The 23,049-nt window shown below is 48.3% G+C and overlaps 1 protein-coding gene across 1 annotated transcript in view; it reads right to left on the bottom strand.

Annotated features, from left to right (window-relative positions):
• Window positions 1-2,218: 2,218 nt before the first annotated feature.
• Window positions 2,219-23,049, bottom strand: part of ZZEF1 (zinc finger ZZ-type and EF-hand domain containing 1) — a 337,771-nt gene continuing 316,940 nt past the window's right edge. The window contains exons 54-55 of the mRNA XM_075336372.1: window positions 6,293-6,364; window positions 2,219-4,868 (exon numbers count right to left, since the gene is read on the bottom strand). Coding sequence (XP_075192487.1) covers window positions 4,794-4,868; window positions 6,293-6,364 — 147 coding nt within the window. The 3' untranslated portion in view covers window positions 2,219-4,793. The remainder of the gene's footprint in view (window positions 4,869-6,292; window positions 6,365-23,049) is intronic.

Genomic DNA, 23,049 nt, shown 5'->3' with positions numbered 1-23,049 from the left:
TGAGAACCGTCGTCCAGAGAGTAACAGCCGAGGAACCAGCGTCGCAGGAGTTGGTAAGGGGAGGCGACACTCCGTGTTCCCGCCTGTTGATGGTTTTGGGAAATCGGTCCCCAAAGGAAACTGTCGCCCTCTAAAAACAAAAAATTCTTGCTGCAGTAGTCTGCAGAGATGTGCCTCCTATAGACACTAAGCTAAAACTGAAGTAGCCTGGCTGGGCCAGGGGGTGTATACTGCAGGGGAGGAGCTAACATCTTTGCATCTACTTAGTGTCCTCCTATGGATAAGCAGCGTAACACCCATGGTCCTGTGTCCCCCAATGAGGCGTCAGAGAAAATACGATGTATAGATGTATAGCAACAACATATTCCACAGCGCTTTACAGAAATTATCATCGCTATCCTCATTGGGGCACACAATATCAATTTTCTATCAGTATGTTTTTGGAATGAGGAAGGAAACCCAAGCAAACCAGGGGAGAACATACAAATTCCTTGCAGATGGTGTCATTAATGGGACTTAAACACAGCACCCTAGAGCTACAAAACAACAGAGCTAACTGATCCACTGTGCTGCCCTTGAAATTCCTTGCTGGTCTTCAATATGCTTGAGTGACAATACAACAGTGACATTACATCTACAGTCCTGTCACATGACTGCAACATTCAACATCTGGAGGTTGCAGTGATGTTTCATCCACAAGGAACATGGCCATGTTTTTACTTTTTGTCAGTTTGAAAGCAGAAGTCTTGTCACTAATGTAAAGAAGGCCTAAGATACACTTTGGAACGTTCTTGGATATAATTATGTTCTTAGGTTTACAAGATTTGTTTTGTGTGCAGGGGCGCTATAGAGGCCTCTGTGTGGATGACGTAGGATGCGTCATCCACATGGAACTGGGAACGAGGACAGCAAAGGAAGGAAGATAGGCACCGGACTGAGAACAGGGACGTCCATCGGACTCAACCTGCCCCCCCAGGTGAGTATAATAAAAGCTGTTTTTTGTGTTATACAGAGCAACCTGGGCTCTTATGTACAGCATTCTAGAAAGCTGCCACATTTATCAAAGTGTTTCTTGCAATATGGTTTATTTTTCCTTATGTTTAGAAAACAGTACACGGGTTTATTAAATGAGAGTAAATGAAGAGCTAATAATTCTATGCTTAATAGTACTACTATATTACGTACTTATAAAGTATTGGATTGATGAGCCTCATGATGTTACCTACACAACAATAATTTCTTAATGCTAGTCAAAAATCGCTAATTTTAAAACAAAGTGGATTAGACCGAGCATTAAGGAGCATTTAAACAAGTTGACAATCAATTGAGTTTTTGTAAGAAGTCTTGTTCCCAATTATTGGCCTGTGAAAGCTTGCCTGTGATCATCCGCACATGTATTGGGTGAGGTAATGTATGCCGGCAGAAAAATCCAAATAAATCACTTATTGCCAGTATACCACCCCATGTACACAAGGGATATGCAGCCGATACCATGATGCTGTGTGTGAATCGTATTAATGGTCATTTTGTTCCCATCAGTATTCATAGTCCTCTGTAATTAGGCCAAGCACAAATCATCTGGTATCTATCAGTGCTAGTTTGCAGGCCAAAATCAGTCCTTCTAAATGGACCCTAAGGTCACAAAGTGGAATGAACACATTATGAACAGCACTTTTCCGTAAAGGCCCAGTCACACACGACGACTTACCAGCGATCCCGAAAACGAGGCGACCTGATAGGGATCGCTGGTAAGTCGCTGGTGAGATGTCACACAGTCAGACCTTACCAACGATGCAGGAATGATACAGGTCGCAGTAGCGACCTGTATAACGATCTCAGCAGTCACTGTGACCCTGTCACACAGTGTCAAACACAGCCATGTGTCCTGCCCAGCAGGACATCGCCTTTGAAGAAAATGGCCTGGACCATTCGGCAACAACTAGAGATCTCACAGCAGGGGCCTGATCGCTGGTAGGGGTCACACATAACGAGATTGCTAACGGGATCGCTACTGCGTCATAGAAACTGTGACTCAGCAGCGATCTCACTAGCGATCTCGTTATGTGTGACGGTACCTTAAGAACGTGAGTGGTGGATCGGATGGGCCATTGCTGATGACCATCCTTTGAGATACAATATGTGTTTTATATGGACTTCCAGGGTATCCTTGCATTGCTTTCCAAGGCGACATGTTACATTCAAAAGAAATATCAAACGGTTGCATTCACTATATTTTATTAGTGATATTTTTTTTACAATATATTCCCATTATATTGAGATCATATGTATAACTTTTTACATGAGAAATTTATAATATAGTATATTTCTTTACAACCAAATAAAAATTTCTCAAACCCTTAAAAAAGGAAAAAAAGGGAAAAAAAAAAATCATAAAATTTGTTTGTAAAACAAGAAAATTTAAGAAACAAATCTCAAATACAGTGTGTATTTGTGTGTCTACATATTAAACTGTATATCTTAGGCACATTTTGTTAGCATACCATTAAGCCAGCAATGTCTTTGTAAATGGTGCTAGCCACATCAGAACAATTGATGTTTTTTTTAAGCATTGTTGAACAGTCCTCTTATTTTGCAATATGTTCTGTGAGCCACAGTGTGAATGACTCCAAATAACTAAATGATAAGGGAGGACAGAACATACATTACTACTACCAGGTAAGTGCAAATCATGCTTCTCCGCTACAGACAGGACGCCATGCACTGGCCAGTTCTGGTACAACCCAGCAATACCAACTACAGAGCCCATTTCTAGTCTCCAAGATGCAAAACAGATTTATCTTAGTAAAATATTTTTAAGCAAATTAAATGTACAGTTCGTAGACAAATCAGGAACAAACCAGTAGAAATGTGGTTCAATAAAACCTTGCTGCAGTACAGGCAAAAAAATAACATGGTGTTATACACCAATAAACACCAAAAACATCAAAGAATCATCTACCTACTGATTTTCTATGAATTTTAGTGCCTACATTATGTAAACTGAGTATACGTTAAACTAGGCAATTAAAAACAATATAAAGCTAAGCCTGAGAAGAAACCATAGTGTCATTGGGGGTATTAAAGAAATTGTCTGGCCTAATTAAAAATATTTCCAGGGGCATTGATAAAAGAAAATATCAAAATCTGGTATACTCACCGACAGTCACCTCCATGGACTACGGTTGTCTGTGCTGCCACCGGAAGTGATGATGTCACCGGCAGTGATGATGTCACTATTCTGTCACATGATTAATTGCTGCCATGCTAGGTGAATAGAACGGCATGTTATCAGATACTTCTCAGATGATGCGCCAATTTAGTCACCAAACTGGTGCAGTCAGAAGAACAGTGACATCATCGCTTCCAGGGCAGACAAGCAGATTGGCCTGTGGGGGATACACCATGGTACTATGCCAAGTTGTTATTTTCCCTATTAATGTCATTTTCACTTTTAATTTAAGCCAGACATCTCTGATATTTCACGTTTCCATGGTTTAAATTTATAGGAAAATCAACTGCTTTATGCAAAATGTGAGCGTTAATCTGCACGGATAGAAAATGGTCATGCATGGAATTGTTCTTACTAAGCTGTATGTTGAGCCAATAAAATTACGTCTGGGAAATACGAGGATGAAGGACGCTTGAAAAAAGTGGCACGTAGGCCACAAATCATCCCAGCAAACAAGCATATATAATTGTCCTTCTTTACTCTGGCAATCCCGTTTGTCTTCTGTGATCAAGCTAGATCGTTGACATTACACAAGGATGCTTAAACTACCGAAAATCATATGGAATCCCTTCCATACTTCAGTTTTCTTTAATTGCTCTGGGTTACCTGAAACCCAGTAGTTAAAAATGCTAGATCACTTGAAATATAAAAAAAAAAAATTAAATAAATAAGATCCTGTGTAATGCGAAATTCAAGTATTTATTTTAGAGTGACACTAAGTGCCCCTTTCTGTACATAAGAACGTGAGATAGTGGCAAACGAGGGCGCAAGGATTATTAATGGAGCCTGCATTCAGCAGCGATGCATGCTTACTAAAAAACAATGTACTGAAGACTACAAACAGATCTTCCCCAATGTATTGCAATGCTCTGTGTGAATTATGCCATCGGTCCTCTTTTGCGACCTGCTGTCGGCAATGTAGTGAGTACCATATTCTCCTTGTTACATTAATGTAGAATTAACAGTATTCTAGGTATTGGCATGCAGTATGTATAAACATAACGTTCTGTAAAAAACACAGAAAATGTTCATTATCCCTTTTTAGCAGGAAAACAAGGCATACCTGTATTATCTGCAATCATTCATTGGAAATCTAAAAACTAGCCATTAAATTAACAAGAACCAGATACAAAAGAAATCCAATGACCAGAATATAGGAGCTGCCGCCGATCATGAGTAGCGATAATTAGGAAAAAACTAGTGCAAAATATATTGTGGCCCAAAGAAACCCATCTGATATATGCTTTAATATGTTACAATGGATAATCCGGCTGCCTCTCGCTGTTCTCACTGGTTTTAATGTAATTAGAAAAGAATCCAATGGCAATTACCTTTCTATATAATCCTCATGTTTTCCCATATATAGCAAACAATCAAAACAAATTTCCTATAGCATTTAAGACCTAGTGCTGCACATAGTGGTGCTGAAAGAATCAATGTGTTGTAAGTGCAAATGTTAATAGTCAGGTGCATGTATTCATGTACGGGCTCCAGTACGCCGTTCCCTATGCGGTGATCCTCAGAAGTAGCGAGTGGAAATTTCTTAGGATGCGCTGCTGTATTCTCATTCCGCCCATACACTTGTTGATTTGTTTGGGTAGTTGATCGCAAAGCTAATAGCAGCAATATTTTTCAGTGCCTGCAAGTGCAAAGAAATAATTAAAAGACCTTTACAGAATTTATTTTCTTAGCATAGTTCAAGATACTGTATATTTGTTTAACATGGAAAAATCGTATGGTTTAGTTCAATTTCATTTCGCTCCTGTGATAAAGTAAATTATATCTATGATTAGGTCAAGATCTACTTATTTCCACTCTTGCTGGAAACAAGTTGGGAAATGAATGAATAAATAAAAAAAAATATAAGCGTTTATCCAGTTATACAATTGTAGCACGGCAAATTTCGGGTCACATGTGACCAGAGCTTGTCGCGCTGCCATTGTACTGTATACACTGTACTGGAGTCCGCCAAATTCGGCAATCCGGCAAAAAGCCGGATGTGAGAAACTAGCCTAATATATAGGGAGCTAAAAAGGGGGCTTACAAGTTCATACCATTTGTGGTTATCCGTGAGATCACCTAACCTGTGCTCCACCCATACTTGTAAAAAAAACAAAACAACATGTGGTCTTGATTAATGTTTAAACCCTCTACAGATACATATTAAAGGGGTACTCCGGGGAAGATAAAAAAAAAAAAAAGTCTGTACTGTCCCTGTCCTCATACAGTATGAAGCTGAGCTGGGCACTGTAGTTCTAATATCTTTAGATCACTTGTAAAATCAATAATATAGTAGCTTCTCCTCCCCCCTCCTGTATGGGATGTTACGTTACAAGACCAGTGTAAAGCTTCGTGTTGCATCAGAAAACGGGGGTGTAGCGAGGGCGTGGCCGTCGGCTCCATGCTCTTCCTATCTGCCAGCCCCCTGATACTTACTTCTATCCAGTCTTAGAACAGGAGGTGTGGCAAAGGCTGGCAGGTAGAAAGAGCAAGGAGCCAGCGGCCAGGCCGCGCTACACTCCCCTGTTTTAGGACTCGATAGAAGCAAGTATCTGGGGGCTGGCAGGTAGGAAGAGCATGGAGACGGGGCCACGCTCCCGCTACGCCCCCCGTTTTCTGCTGCAGCGTGGAGCTTTACACTAGTCTGTGATATAACGTCCCATACGGGAGAGGAGAGGAGCAGCTACTATTTTACTGATTTACAAGTTACTATAACTGCAGTGCCCAGCTCAGCTTCACAGTGTATGAGGACAGGCACAGTACAAACATTTTTTTTTCTCCCCGAAATACCCCTTTAAGTAGTGGTGGGAGGTTCAGAATCTTCTATCAATCAAAGAAAATAACTAAATGTATATATATGACAATAATATATTTTGGCACCTATGATGCTGGTGCTAATGTTGCGTGATTGTCAGAATGATTAATCCACCTGTCACCGGACCTGCGGGTTCAGTATCACGCTTGCAGCACCCAGAGCTGCACTCATTCAGAAATTATATATTTTGTCTCTTCTTCTGTAGCCTCGGAGTTATCAATACACTTAAAGATGCCAGATTGACATACCTGTTCTGTGTAATGGGCGATTTGATCATCTGTAGTTAAACCAATGAGATAATCCTGTAAGCAACCATAGTCCTGTAGTGACAAAACAAAGAAGAATGCGATTTTCTAGGTGACAAAGCTATCAAAAGTCTATGCACATTAGAGATACATGGAAATATAAAATGACCTGTATTCTGAAACCTCTATGTCATCATGCGCTGTGTGTAGATTCAAGGCAGTCACATTAATTCTCACATACCTGCCAGCACGTTCTACCAAAATATCATCTACAATCAACTGTAGAAAAGAAAACTCCATAGTGACAACCATTGTGTTTGGTAACCTCATTAAAATTGCAGTGTGTAAGGCTAGTTTCACACTTGCGTTGTGTGGCATGCGTCACAATGCGTTGTGTGACGCATGTGACTGATGCGTTGTAAATAGTGTGATAATAAAGGCAATGGATTCCTGTGAAATAACGCGTTGCATTCTTTTAGTTTTCTTTAGCCGAGAGAGAGTGAGCCCCCATCATCACCGCACACACTGGCACTATCGCCCCCATCATCACCGCACACACACCGGCACTACCGCCCCCATCATCACCACACATACGCAGGCACTACCGACCCCCATCATCACCGCACACACACTGGAACTACCGCCCCTATCATCACCGCACACACGCAGGCACTACCGCCCCCATCATCACCGCACACACGCAGGCACTACCGCCCCCATCATCACTGCACACACGCAGGCACTACAGCCCCCATCATCACCGCACACACACCGGCACTACCGCCCCCATCATCACCGCACACACGCAGGCACTACAGCCCCCATCATCACCGCATACACACCAGCACTGCCTCAAGTGACAGCGCGATTCACTTCAGTTTCTGCGTGGTGTTCTACGGTCGCTCCTGTTAGCTTCCGATGTAGCAGAGCTAAAATCGTCGTGGGACATCGTGTGGATTACGGCAGACCTGGAGGGGGTATTTGGGGATTAATAAATTGGTGAAAGAGGGGTTTTTTTGTCTTTTATTCCAAATAAAGGATTTTTTCAAGTGTATGTGTTTATTTACTTTCACTACAGGTTAATCATGGGGGTGTCTCAGACGCCTGCCATTATTAACCTAGAACTTAGTGGCAGCTATGGGCTGCCATTAACTCCTTATTACCCTGATTGCCACCGCATCAGCGCAATTCGGGATGAGCCGGGTAGAGTACCGGGACTGTCGCATCTAATGGATGTGGCAATTCCGGGCGGCTGCTGGCTGATATTTTTAGGCTGGGGGTCTCCCAATAAAGTGGGGCTCCCCATCCTGAGAATTCCAGCCTTCAGCCGTGTGGCTTTATCTTGGCTGGTATCAAAATTTGGGGGAACCGCACGCCATTTTTTTAAAAAATTATTTATTGTACTGCACGATATAGCCCCGCCCACCGGCGGCTGTGATTGGTTGCAGTGAGACAGCTGTCACTCAGCGTGGGGGCGCATCTGTCTGCAAACAATCATAGGCGCCGGTGGGCGGGGGAAGCAGTGAATACGAGCTGGAATAATGAGCGGCCGGCATTTTCAAAAGCAGGAGAAGCCGCCAGAGCAGTGTGACAGCTGTGCAGCGCCGTGCCGGTGATCGGTGAGTATGAGTGAGGAGGTGAGACAGACCGATAGAGAGAGAGATAGAGACCAACAGAGAGAGACCAATCAACAGACTGACCGACAGACAGAGACCGACCCACAGAGAGAGACCAACAGACAGAGAGAGACCGACCGACAGACAGAGAGAGACCAGGAGTGATTTTAAACGATTTAGAATGTTCTGCTGGACATGCCGAGCATTCTCAGTAGAACGTGACGGAATCCTGCACTGGAATCCGTCGCCAGCACCATAGACATTCATTATGCCTCTAAACGGATCATGACGGAATCCTGCGGAGTGCGTTTTTTTACAGCAACAAAAAAACGCTACATTCTGCGATCCATCCGCCCGGCGCTCAGTCAAAATAACGACTCAGCATCGGACCCTGACTTGCGTCACAGTGCGTCGTCAATACAAGTCGATGGGAAACAGTGCAAGCCGTTAACGGATTGGGCTATTTTCCATAGCGGCGGATTGCGACGAACGCAAGTGTGAAACTAGCCTAATAAATGATCTTGTTTGATCAAAATGGGCAAAAAGGGTTCTGAGGACCAGAGTTTTGAGTGGTTGGTTGGGTTTGAACTTGGTGCCAACATTTAGAAGAAACTGACATTTGGTAAGATCATTTATCAGCAGCTTCCAGCAATGCTGACAGTACTTGCAATGCTTGTTGGATGAGAGCGATCAACAACACTTATCCCAAATGTCAATTCGCATTGAGAGCCATGTACAGTCTATCTTCAATATTGGTATACTATTAAGGTCTTATTAAGGCTATGTGCGCACGTTGCGTTTTTTCATGCGTTTACGCAGCTTTTTAAACTGCAGAGTCAACGCATGCGTTCTGCGTCCCCAGCAAAGTCTATGAGAATTTAGCAAATTCCATGCGCACGTTGCGTATTAAAACGCAGCGTTTTGCATGCCAAATTTTTGACAAAATCAATGTGTTCAAAAAAGCAACATGTCACTTCTTTTGTGTGTTTTGTATGCTTTTCCCACTCTGTCTATGGCAGAGCAAGAATCCATTCTGCATTCAAGATACATAAAAAACGCAGCCTTTTGAAACGCACATGCAGTGACAAAACACTGTGGAATATTTGTCACGGCAGAACAAAACGTGCGCAGATAGCCAAAGGATGCAATCGCAGGGCAGCAATGGATAGCCATAACGGTCCAGCAACTGTGAAGATCTCGGTGCCTATCATGATAATACTCCTGTGAAAGCCGACCTGTAGCTGGCGTTCAAAGTAGACTATGATTTTCACTATATACAGTAGTATTACTGTGTATAGTACAAGCGATTGGATGATTGCATATTCAAGGCCCTTAAGGAGACTAATAAATACAAGATACAAAGGTCATAAAAAAAAAAAAAAAAAAAAAGGAAGGAAGAATAAAAAGTTTTTTTTTAAATTATGAATTAAAAAAAAATATTCAAAAGTTCAGAAGTTCAGATCATCTCCCCCTTTCCCCACATTAAAAAAAACAAACAAAAAACCACATATTTGGCGCTATAAAGATTATAATTTTCAGTGGGAATTATCTTCGCTACTAAAATAAATAAAAAAAAAGAAGGGAATTTTGTTTACTTACCGTAAATTCCTTTTCTTCTAGCTCCAATTGGGAGACCCAGACAATTGGGTGTATAGCTTATGCCTCCGGAGGCCACACAAAGCATTACACTTAAAAGTGTAAACCCCTCCCCTCTGCCTATACACCCCCCCGTGCATCACGGGCTCCTCAGTTTTGGTGCAAAAGCAGGAAGGAGGAAACTTATAAATTGGTCTAAGGTAAATTCAATCCGAAGGATGTTCGGAGAACTTAAACCATGAACCAAAGAACAATTCAACATGAACAACATGTGTACACAAAAGAACAACAGCCCGAAGGGAACAGGGGCGGGGGTGCTGGGTCTCCCAATTGGAGCTAGAAGAAAAGGAATTTACGGTAAGTAAACAAAATTCCCTTCTTCTTTGTCGCTCCATTGGGAGACCCAGACAATTGGGACGTCCAAAAGCAGTCCCTGGGTGGGTAAAAGAATACCTCTGTAATAGAGCCGTAACACGGCCCCTTCCTACAGGTGGGCAACCGCCGCCTGAAGGACTCGCCTACCTAGGCTGGCATCTGCCGAAGCGTAGGTATGCACCTGATAGTGTTTCGTGAAAGTGTGCAGACTCGACCAGGTAGCCGCCTGACACACCTGCTGAGCCGTAGCCTGGTGCCGCAATGCCCAGGACGCACCCACTGCTCTGGTAGAATGGGCTTTCAGCCCTGAAGGAACCGGAAGCCAAGAAGAACGGTAGGCTTCAAGAATCGGTTCCTTGATCCACCGAGCCAAGGTTGACTTGGAAGCCTGCGACCCTTTACGCTGGCCAGCGACAAGGACAAAGAGCGCATCCGAGCGGCGCAGGGGCGCCGTACGAGAAATGTAGAGTCTGAGTGCTCTCACAAGATCTAACAAGTGCAAATCCTTTTCACATTGGTGAACTGGATGAGGACAAAAAGAAGGTAAGGAGATATCCTGATTGAGATGAAAAGGGGATACCACCTTAGGGAGAAATTCCGGAACCGGACGCAGAACCACCTTGTCCTGGTGAAACACCAGGAAGGGGGCTTTGCATGACAGTGCAGCTAGCTCAGACACTCTGCGAAGTGATGTGACTGCCACGAGGAAGACCACCTTCTGCGAGAGGCGAGAAAGAGAAATATCTCTCATTGGCTCGAAAGGTGGTTTCTGAAGAACCGTTAGCACCCTGTTCAGATCCCAGGGTTCTAGCGGGCGCTTGTAAGGGGGGACTATGTGGCAAACCCCCTGCAGGAACGTGCGTACTTGCGGAAGCCTTGCTAGACGCTTTTGAAAAAATACAGAGAGCGCCGAGACTTGTCCCTTAAGAGAGCAGAGAGACAGCCCCTTTTCCATTCCGGATTGAAGGAAGGACAGAAAAGTGGGCAAAGCAAATGGCCAGGGAATAAAACCCTGATCAGAGCACCAGGATAAGAAGATCCTGCACGTCCTGTGGTAGATCTTGGCTGACGTTGGTTTCCTGGCCTGTCTCATAGTGGCAATGACCTCTTGAGATAACCCTGAAGACGCTAGGATCCAGGACTCAATGGCCACACAGTCAGGTTGAGGGCCGCAGAATTCAGATGGAAAAATGGCCCTTGAGACAGCAAGTCTGGTCGGTCTGGTAGTGCCCACGATTGACCCACCGTGAGATGCGACAGATCCGGGTACCACGACCTCCTCGGCCAGTCTGGGGCGACGAGGATGGCGCGGCGGCAGTCGGACCTGTCTTGCGTAACACTCTGGGCAGCAGTGCCAGAGGAGGAAAGACATAAGGCAGTCGAAACTGCGACCAATCCTGAACTAAGGCGTCTGCCGCCAGAGCTCTGTGATCTTGAGACCGTGCCATGAATGCCGGGACCTTGTTGTTGTGCCATTAGGTCGACGTCCGGCTTCTCCCAGCGGCAACAGATCTCTTGAAACACGTCCGGGTGAAGAGACCATTCCCCTGCGTCCATGCCCTGGCGACTGAGGAAGTCTGCTTCCCAGTTTTCCACGCCCGGGATGTGAACTGCGGAGATGGTGGAGGCTGTGGCTTCCACCCACAGCAGAATCCGCCGAACTTCCTGGAAGGCTTGCCGACTGCGTGTGCCGCCTTGGTGGTTGATGTATGCCACCGCCGTGGCGTTGTCCAACTGAATTCGGATCTGCCTGCCTTCCAGCCACGGCTGGAACGCCTTTAGGGCTAGATACACTGCCCTTATCTCCAGAACATTGATCTGAAGGGAGGACTCTGGCTGAGTCCAGGTACCCTGAGCCCTGTGGTGGAGGAAGACCGCTCCCCACCCTGACAGACTCGCGTCCGTCGTGACCACAGCCCAGGATGGGGGCAGGAAGGATTTCCCCTTCGACAAGGAAGTGGGAAGAAGCCACCACTGAAGGGAGGCCTTGGCTGCCCGAGAAAGGGAGACGTTCCTGTCGAGGGACGTCGATTTCCTGTCCCATTTGCGGAGAATGTCCCATTGAAGAGGACGCAGATGAAACTGTGCAAATGGAACTGCCTCCATTGCTGCCACCATCTTCCCTAGGAAGTGCATGAGGCGTCCCAAGGGGTGCGACTGGGCTCGGAGGAGAGATTGCACCCCTGTCTGTAGTGATCGCTGTTTGTCCAGCGGAAGCTTCACTATCGCTGGGAGAGTATGAAACTCCATCCCGAGATATGTCAGCGATTGTGTAGGTGTCAGCTTTGACTTTGGGAAATTGATGATCCATCCGAACCTCTGGAGAGTCAGGCTGTGTTGGCATGCCAACCGAGAGGTGGCCTTGAAAAGAAGGTCGTCCAAGTAAGGGATCACCGAGTGTCCCTGAGAGTGTAGGACTGCTACCACTGTTGCCATGACCTTGGTGAAGACCCGTGGGGCTGTTGCCAGGCCGAAAGGCAGTGCCACGAACTGAAGGTGTTCGTCCCCGATGGCGAAACGCAGGAAGCGCTGATGCTCTGGTGCAATCGACACGTGGAGATAAGCATCCCTGATGTCGATTGAGGCTAGGAAGTCTCCTTGGGACATCGAGGCGATGACGGAGCGGAGGGATTCCATCCGGAACCGCCTGGTTTTCACGTGTCTGTTGAGCAGTTTGAGGTCCAGAACGGGACGGAAAGATCCGTCCTTTTTTGGTACGACAAACAAGTTGAAGTAAAAACCGTGACCCCATTGTTGAAGGGGAACAGGGATAACCACTCCTTCTGCCTTCAGAGCGTTCACCGCCTGAAGAAGAGCATCGGCTCGCTCGGGGGGCGGAGATGTTCTGAAGAAACGAATCGGAGGACGAGAATTGAACTCTATCCTGTAACTGTGAGACAGAATGTCTCTCACCCATCGGTCTTGGACATGTGGGCACCAGGCGTCGCAAAAGTGGGAGAGCCTGCCACCGACCGAGGATGCGGTTTGGGGAGTCCGCAAGTCATGAGGAGGCCGCTTTGGGAGCTGTTCCTCCGGCGGTCTTTTTAGGACGTGCCTTAGACCGCCATGAATCAGAGTTCCTCTGACCCTTTTGAGGCCTGTTGGACGAGGAGAATTGAGACCTGCCTGAGGGCCGAAAGGACCGAAACCTCGATTGTACCTTCCGTTGTTGAGGTCTGTTAGGTTTGGACTGGGGTAAGGACGAGTCCTTAGCCTTGGATTGTTTAATGATTTCATCCAATTGCTCGCCAAACAGGCGGTCGCCAGAAAACGGCAAACCGGTTAAAAACTTTTTGGAAGCAGAGTCTGCCTTCCATTCACGTAGCCACATGGCCCTGCGGACTGCCACTGAATTGGCGGATGCTACCGCTGTACGGCTCGCAGAGTCTAGTACAGCATTCATGGCGTAGGACGCAAACGCCGACGCCTGAGAGGTTAATGACACAACCTGCGGAGTAGCGGCCCGTGTGGCCGCATTAATCTCAGACTGACAAGCTGAGATAGCTTGGAGTGCCCATACGGCTGCAAATGCCGGAGCAAAGGACGCGCCGATAGCCTCATAGATGGATTTCATCAGGAGCTCCATCTGCCTGTCAGTGGCATCCTTAAGTGATGCACCATCTGCCACTGCAACTATGGATCTGGCCGCCAGTCTAGAGACTGGAGGATCCACCTTGGGACACTGAGCCCAACCCTTGACTACGTCAGGGGGGAAGGGATAACGTGTGTCATGAAGGCGCTTAGTAAAGCGCTTATCCGGAAAAGCTCGGTGTTTCTGGACTGCATCTTTGAAGTCGGAGTGATCAAGAAACGCACTCAGTGTACGTTTGGGAAACCTAAAATGAAATTTCTCCTGCTGAGAAGCTGACTCCTCAATCGGAAGGGCTGGAGGAGAAAGATCTAACACCTGATTGATGGACGCTATAAGGTCGTTTACTATGGCGTCCCCTTCAGGCGTATCAAGGTTGAGCGCGGCGTCAGGATCAGAGCCCTGATCTGCCACATCCGCTTCATCTTCCAGAGAGTCCTCATGAGTAAAAAGCTGTGGAGAAGAAGCGCAATAGGGTTTTACCCCAATAACACACGGGGTAGAGACAGGGAGCAGTAATACTCACCAAGTGAAGTTGTGAAAGTCACAACTACTATGCAGGCATGGAAAGTTTTGATCAAGGCAGCAGCAACCCAGACGGCAGATAACAGAGAACAATAGAGGAAAACAGGGTTTATTTGAGCCGCGCCAATGATCACTTCTCAGGTATTCAGATTAATGGATCTTTATTTTGCACAGGTCTACGCGTTTCTGGAGTCTCAGCTCCCTTCCTCAGGACCATCAGGCATAAGAACACATCAAATCTACCATAATGGAGACTAACCCAGTATAAATACATTTGATGACATCACAGGACCGCCCCTGACAAAAAAAAAAAAAAAAAAAAAGGCGGGAAAGGGTGCATTGCAGTGAAGCATGATGCAATACAAGTAACTTCATGAAGGATGTGAAAAATAAAATCAATTATAGTGGCGATAACACATATCTCAGATCGTGAAATAATGAAATTACTCAAAACATAAAAACACCAAAAATAATAGATCTATGTGTGATCATGATTATCTCTCAAAAAATATACATATGTATGTGCAGGGAGGACATGAAATGAGCCTAGAACTCACTTAGACATGTCAGTGCTGGAAAACCCGGGAATATAGGATAGATCAGTGAGAGCATGAGACCACGCAGCCAACAAGGCAATTACTGTTGCTGGGTGATGGGTGACTGTTTCTTTTCTTCCATCACCCAGCAACAGTAATTGCCTTGTTGGCTGCGTGGTCTCATGCTCTCACTGATCTATCCTATATTCCCGGGTTTTCCAGCACTGACATGTCTAAGTGAGTTCTAGGCTCATTTCATGTCCTCCCTGCACATACATATGTATATTTTTTGAGAGATAATCATGATCACACATAGATCTATTATTTTTGGTGTTTTTATGTTTTGAGTAATTTCATTATTTCACGATCTGAGATATGTGTTATCGCCACTATAATTGATTTTATTTTTCACATCCTTCATGAAGTTACTTGTATTGCATCATGCTTCACTGCAATGCACCCTTTCCCGCCTTTTTTTTTTTTTTTTTTTGTCAGGGGCGGTCCTGTGATGTCATCAAGAAGGGAATTTTGTTACTTACCGTAAATTCCTTTTCTTCTAGCTCTTATTGGGAGACCCAGACGATTGGGGTATAGCTACTGCCCTCTGGAGGCCACACAAAGCACTACATCAAAAGTGCAAGGCCCCTCCCCCTCTGGCTATACCCCCCCCGTGGTATCACGGGTTCTCCAGTTTTAGTGCCAAAGCAAGAAGGAGGAAGCCAATAACTGGTTTAAACAAATTAACTCCGAATAACATCGGAGAACTGAAAAACCGTTCAACATGAACAACATGTGTACCCGCAAACAACAAAAAAACATCCCGAAGGACAACAGGGCGGGTGCTGGGTCTCCCAATAAGAGCTAGAAGAAAAGGAATTTACGGTAAGTAACAAAATTCCCTTCTTCTTCAGCGCTCTATTGGGAGACCCAGACGATTGGGACGTCCAAAAGCTGTCCCTGGGTGGGTAAAGAAATACCTCATGTTAGAGCTGCAAAACAGCCCTCCCCTACGGGGGTGTCACTGCCGCCTGCAGGACTCTTCTACCTAAGCTGGCATCCGCCGAAGCATAGGTATGCACCTGATAATGCTTGGTGAAAGTGTGCAGACTGGACCAGGTAGCTGCCTGGCACACCTGTTGAGCCGAAGCCTGGTGACGTAATGCCCAGGACGCACCCACGGCTCTGGTTGAGTGGGCTTTAAGCCCTGAAGGAACCGGAAGCCCCGCAGAACGGTAGGCCTCTAGAATTGGTTCTTTGATCCATCGAGCCAGGGTGGCTTTAGAAGCCTGCAACCCCTTGCGCGGACCAGCGACAAGGACAAAAAAGTGCATCGGCCCGGCGCATGGGCGCCGTGCGGGAAATGTAGATTCTGAGTGCTCTCACCAAATCTAGCAAACGTAAATCATTCTCATACCGGTGAACCGGATGAGTGCAAAAAGACGGTAAGGAGATATCCTGATTAAGATGAAACGAGGATACGACCTTAGGGAGAAACTCCGGAATGGGGCGCAGCACTACCTTGTCCTGGTGAAACACCAGGAAGGGAGCCTTGGATGACAGAGCTGCCAGCTCAGACACTCGCCGAAGCGATGTGATCGCAACGAGAAACGCCACCTTCTGTGACAGGCGAGAAAAAGAAACTTCCTTCAGAGTCTCGAAAGGCGGCTTCTGGAGAGCAACTAGAACCCTGTTCAGATCCCATGGATCTAACGGCCGCTTGTACGGGGGTACGATATGACAAACCCCCTGCGGGAACGTGCACACCTTAGAAAGACGTGCTAGCCGCTTCTGAAAAAAACACGGATAGTGCTGAGACTTGCCCTTTGAGGGAGTCGAGCGACGAGCCCTTTTCTGACTCCTATTGTAGGAAGGAAAGAAAAGTAGGCAATGCAAATGGCCAGGGAGACACTCCCTGAGTAGAGCACCAGAATAAGAAAATCTTCCACGTTCTGTGGTATATCTTAGCAGACGTGGGCTTCCTAGCCAGTCTCATGGTGGCAACGACCCCTTGGGATAATCCTGAAGACGCTAGGATCCAGGACACAAAAGCCACCCAGTCAGGTTCAGGGCCGCAGAAGTCCGATGGAGAAAACGGCCCTTGGGACAGTAAGTCTGGTCGGTCTGGTAGTGACCACGGTCGGCCGACCGTGAGATGCCACAGATCCGGGTACCACGATCTCCTCGGCCAGTCTGGTGCGACGAGTATGACTCGGCTGCAATCGGATCTGATTTTGCGCAGTACTCTGGGCAAGAGTGCCAGAGGTGGAAACACATATGTGAGCCGGAACTGCGACCAATCTTGCACTAAGGCGTCTGCCGCCAGAGCTCTGTGATCGCGCGATCGTGCCATAAATGCCAGGACCTTGTTGGTGTGCCGAGACGCCATTAGGTCGACGTCCGGCACCCCCCAGCGGCAACAGATTTCCTGAAACACGTCCGAGTGAAGGGACCATTCCCCCGCGTCCATACCCTGGCGACTGAGGAAGTCCGCTTCCCAGTTTTCTACGCCCGGGATGTGAACTGCGGATATGGTGGATGCTGTGTCCTCCACCCACATGAGGATTCGCCGGACTTCCTGGAAGGCTTGCTGACTGCGCGCCCCTTCTTGGTGGTTGATGTATGCCACCGCTGTGGAGATGTCCGACTGGATTCGGATCTGCTCTCTTTCTAGCCACTTCTAGAAGGCTAATAGGGTAAGATACCCTGCCCCGATTTGAACATCGATCTGAAGGGTGGACTCCTGCTGAGTCCACGTCCCCTGAGCCATGTGGCGGAGACAAACTGCTCCCCACCCTGACAGACTCGTATCTGTCGTGACCAGTGCCCAGGATGGGGGCTATGGCCACTATAGCAGAGAGTCCTCGGCCGTCTGGGAAAGGGAGACTTCCCTGTCCAGGGAGGTTGACTGCCCGTCCCATTGGCGGAGAATGTCCCATTGCCGTTGGCGCAGATGAAACTGCGCAAAGAGAACTGCCTCGATGGCTGCCACCATCTTCCTTAGGAAGTGCATGAGGCGCCTTAAGGGGTGCGACTGGCCTTGAAGGAGAGACTGCACCTCTGTCTGCAGTGAACGCTGCTTGTTCAGCGGAAGCTTCACTATTGCTGATAGAGTATGAAACTCCATGCCGAGATACGTTAGTGATTGAGTCGGAGACAGATTTGACCTTGCCAAATTGATGATCCACCCGAAAGTCTGGAGAGTCTCCAGCGGAACATTCAGGCTGCATTGGCATGCCTCGAGGGAGGGTGCTTTGACGAGTAGATCGTCCAAGTATGGGATCACCGGGTGTCCCTGAAAGTGCAAGACTGCTACCACTGCTGCCAGGACCTTGGTGAACACCCGTGGGGCGGTCGCCAGACTGAATGGCAGAGCTACGAACTGAAGATGTTCGTCTCCTATCACAAAACGTAGAAAACGTTGGTGCTCCGTAGCAATTGGCACGTGGAGATAGGCATCTTTGATGTCTGTTGAGGCAAGGAAGTCTCCTCGAGACATTGAGGTAATGACGGATCGGAGGGATCCCATCCGGAACCGCCTGGAGTTCGCATGCTCGTTGAGCAGTGTCAGGACCAGAACGGGACGGAAGGAACCGTCCTTTTTTGGAGCCACAAAGAGATTGGAGTACAAACCCTCGCCCTCGTTCCTGAGGGGGGACAGGGATCTGCAGCAGGGAAATGGAGTCGGAGGACGAGATTAGAACACTGTCCTGTGCACGTGAGCACAATGTTCGCCACCCACCGGTCTGTGACCTGTGGCAGCTAAATGTCGCCAAAGGCGGGGGGTTCTGCCATCAACCGCGGATGCGGAGAGAGAGAGAGAACTGAGAGTCCTGAGGAGACCGCCTTGTAGCGGTTCCTCCGACTGCCTTCCTTGGGCGTGATTGAGCCCGGCCGGAATCTGAGCCCGTCTGAGGTTTAGTAGCCCTTTTGCCCGAGGACAATTGGGACCTACCGGAGCTTGGGAAGGACCGAAACCTCGACTGTACTTTTAGGACAGTATTAACAGGGTAAGTCGCAGTGCAGACATTGCGGGTTACGGACGCCTCTGCGGTACAGATGTCCCTGTGCTCAAGGCCAGCTGCGCAAGAACAGCTGAAAAGGTTATGTTGCCTATACGGCTGTGGATGCCGGAGCAACCGACACGCCGATAGCTTCCTAGACAGATTTCAACCAGAGTCCATCTGTCTGTGACTGGCGTCTTTAAGTGAAGCCCCATCTCCAGTGCAACTATGTCTCTAGACGCAAGCCTGGAGATTGGAGAATCCACCTTTGGACCCTGGGTCCAGCACTGACCGCGTCAGGGGAAAAGGGATAACGTGTATCCTAAAAACGTTTGGAGAAGACGCTTATCTGGTAAGCGTGGTGTTCCTGGACTGCTTCTCTGAAGTCAGCGTGGCCAGAAAAATACTCAACATCTGTGTGAGATACTGAAAAGGGACTTCTCCTGTTCGTCTCCTATCTCCACTGGGGGAGCTGAGGGAGAAAGATCCAACCTTCCATTGATGGACGGTATAGGATCATTCCGTATGGCGTTACCACCCGGTGTATCCGGATCGATAACTATGTCAGAATCAAAGCCCTGAAGAGCTGCCTTTTGGTCCAGTAGATTGCCCATGGCCTGTCTGGACTGCAAGTCTCTATATTATGACTACTCCGTCCCTGTCCATGGACAGGGTTGACAGGTGGTTTCTTTGGCCACAACTAGTAGAGACCCAGGCAGACGAAGTGCTAGAGACCCCGGCACGTGCTACGGGGGAGCATGCACACAATGTGACGGTGTCATGAACAGCCTCCCATGTAGTAAAAACAGCACTGAAAATCTGTGTAGCTGTTTTGCCGCTGCCGACTAGCTATCTAGAATTATATAGCCAAGATTGGTGACCGTACAGTGCAATGTATAGCATACAGGCATAAAGTACAAATGACCACTGCAGCACAAGCAATACAAGCAGCATAGAAGCCTGTGCCCTGGCACCCCTGCTCCTATGCTGCTGTATACTAGTCATCTAGGGGAATATAGCCAAGAGTGACCCTACAGTGCAATGTATAGCATACAAGCACAAGTACAAATGAACACTGCAGCACATGCAATACAAGCAGCATAGAAGCCTGTGCCCTGGCACCCCAGCTCTTCTGCTGCTGTAGACAAGTCATCCAGGGGAATATAGCCCAGAAGAGTGACCATACAGTGCAATGTATAGCATACAAGCACAAGTACAAATGCACACTGCAGCCCATGCAATACAAGCAGCATAGAAAAAAACCTGTGCCCCAGCACCCTTGGTTTTCTGCTGCTGTAGTCTAGCCATTCCAGGAGAATATAGCTAAGACTAGCGACTGTACAGTGCAATGTATAACACATAAACACAAATGAACACCTCAGTCGTGCAATACAAGCAGCCTAGAAAGCCTGTGCCTTAGCACACCTGCTTTCCTGCTGCTAATGTGTCGCTCCCCAAGCGGGCATATAGCGACCTGTGCAGTTAAAAACAACACATGTACACACTGCAGTTATCTGTGGTCAGCACTATGTGTGCCGCTTACCGCCCGCCTATAAGCGGGTGTATGATCGCCACCGTCCTGCCTGGTTGCCGAAATCCGAGCTCGGACTTCAGTAATGGCTGCCGGCTTCTTCCCCAGCTCATGTGAGGAGGGGCGGGCCGTGGGCGTGCCCCCAAGGCAGAGCGGGAATCCGGCGCCCGACAGTGTGCAGTGAGAGGGCTGGAGCATGTAAAAAATGCTCCAGCCCTCGGCGCTGCTGATTGCTCAGCGCCTGTCCCCTTCCCTGAGTGACAGGGAGGGGGGCGGGAACGAAGCGGCACTAGGCCGCAGAAGCCGGGGACTGGATTTATAAGCGCCGCCGCCGTAAAAGCGCGGTCGGCGCCCAGTCCCCGGCGAACTACAAGTCCCAGCCGCGCCGCCGCTCCCGGAGCGTCCGGCGCGGTAGTTCCCAAAACACAAAGTCACTCAGCAAAGCTGCAGTGACTGTAACCCATTACTGTCCCCGGCGCACTAGCACACCCAGCAAGTCTGGAGTGTGCTGTGCCTGTGTGTACGGGGACACAGAGTACCTGTAATGGTGCAGGGCCATGTCCCTGAACGGTACTCCAGCTCCGAATCCAGCAGGTTCAAATGGGTCTGTGGATGGAGCCCGGCGTCAGAGCTTTGAGGCCGGCAGGATCCCACTTCCACAGAGCCCCTCAGGGGGATGTGGAAGGAAAACAGCATGTCAGGCTCCAGCCCTGTACCAGCAATAGGTACCTCAACCTTACAACACCATCCAGGGGTGAGAAGGGAGCATGCTGGGGACACTATATGTGTCCTCTTTTCTTCCATCCGAAATAGTCAGCAGCTACTGCTGACTAAAATCTGTGGAGCTATGCGTGGATGTCTGACCTCCTTCGCACACAAAGCTAAAACTGGAGAACCCGTGATACCACGGGGGGGGTATAGCCAGAGGGGGAGGGGCCTTGCACTTTTGATGTAGTGCTTTGTGTGGCCTCCAGAGGGCAGTAGCTATACCCCAATCGTCTGGGTCTCCCAATAGAGCGCTGAAGAAATGTATTTATACTGGGTTAGTCTCCATTATGGTAGATTTGATGTGTTCTTATGCCTGATGGTCCTGAGGAAGGGAGCTGAGACTCCAGAAACGCGTAGACCTGTGCAAAATAAAGATCCATTAATCTGAATACCTGGGGGCCTGGGGGCAATGAATCAACAGTGCCCGGGGCCTGTGTTACAGGTCTGGACTGCAAAGCTTCTAGAATCTTAGCAGACCATCTATCCATAGACTCAGAAAGTTTGTCAGCAAATACTGCAAACTCTGTCCCTGTCACCTGGACAGTGGGGGCCGGAGGTTCCACCTGGGCCGGGGGTCCCACCAGTGGCTGAGACTCCGGCTGAGTGAGTGTCACAGGGGCCGAGCATTGCACACAATGAGGGTAGGTGGAACCTGCAGGAAGCATTGCCGCACATGAGGTACAGGTTGCAAAGTAAGCATGTGCTTTGGTACCCTTGCTTTTTGCGGACGACATGCTGTTTCTCCTCTTAGAGTAATCAGTGAGGGTATATAGCCAAACGCTAGTAGTGCGGCCGTACAGTAAATGTATACAATATAAGCATATAAATATACACTTCGGCACCCAGGGGGACCAGCACCTATAACAGGTGCGGCTTACCGACCGCTCTCAGCGGTTGTGTGACCACCAGATTCCCTGCCTGGGCCTCCCAGAGCTGTGGAGCTCGGAGTTGTCTCCCCTCTGAAGTTCTCCAGCGTATGAAGTGCTTGTAGCGATGGCTGCCGGCGTTCAGAGAGGAGGAGGGAGCCGTGGGCGTGCCTGTAAAAGTGCGGGAATCTGGTGCCCCACGGTGCTCAGTGAGGGGGGAGGAGGATACAAAGTATGCTCCAGCCCTCAGCGCTGACGTCTAGTGCAGCGTCCCGCCCTTACCCCTGACTGGCAGGCCCGGGGGCGGGAATATGCGGAACTAGGCCGCAAAAGCCGGGGACTAAAGTTATAAGCGCGGCCGGCAAACAAGCGCGGCCAGCGCGGTAGTCCCGGTGCACAAACACACCCAGCAGCTGCTGCAGTGTCCATTACACAGGCGCTCTATGCGCCGTCCCCAAGGGGACACAGAGTACCTCAGAGTAGCAGGGCCTTGTCCCTGATGATACCCGGTCTCCTGTCCAGCAGATTCCCTCAGGGGCTGCGGAGGGAGCACGGTCCCAGTGCCTGGTGACCTGTTAGGATCCCACTTCACCCAGAGCCCCTAAGGGATGGGGAAGGAAAACAGCATGTGGGCTCCAGCCTCTGTACCCGCAATGGGTACCTCAACCTTAACAAACACCGCCGACCAGAGTGGGGTGAGAAGGGAGCATGCTGGGGGCCCTGTATGGGCCCACTTTTCTTCCATCCGATATAGTCAGCAGCTGCTGCTGACTAACATGTGGAGCTTGCGAGGATGTGTGCCTCCTTCCACAAAGCAATAAAACTGAGGAGCCCGTGATGCACGGGGGGGTGTATAGGCAGAGGGGAGGGGTTTACACTTTTAAGTGTAATGCTTTGTGTGGCCTCCGGAGGCATAAGCTATACACCCAATTGTCTGGGTCTCCCAATGGAGCGACAAAGAAAAAGCTATGCTTGTTTGGTATCGCCGTATTGCTACTGATCTGGAAAATCATATTTCTGAGATATTTACTATACATGTAAATAAAAAACAAAAAAAAAAAAAAAAAGACAAGCCAATTGCGGAACTGCGTTTTTTTTTTGGCAAATTCACTGCACTTGGGAATTTTCTTCCCACTTTACAGTACATCACATGATAAAATGAACGGTGCCACTCAAAATTACGACCTGTCCTGCAAAAAATAAGCCCTCATAAGTCTATGTCAGGGGTGGGGAACCTCCGGCCGTATGCGGCCCGTGATGACCTTTTCTGCGGCCTGCGGCCTCCCCAGGGCTGCCTTGTGCCCCTGCGGCCTCCCCAGGGCTGCCTTGTGCCCCTGCGGCCTCCCCAGGGCTGCCT

Source organism: Anomaloglossus baeobatrachus, chromosome 2 (assembly GCF_048569485.1).
Source record: "Anomaloglossus baeobatrachus isolate aAnoBae1 chromosome 2, aAnoBae1.hap1, whole genome shotgun sequence".
NCBI classification, from domain to species: Eukaryota; Metazoa; Chordata; class Amphibia; order Anura; family Aromobatidae; genus Anomaloglossus; species Anomaloglossus baeobatrachus.
Note: the sequence above shows the minus strand (reverse complement) of the source record. Positions and strands in the feature narration are given on the sequence as shown.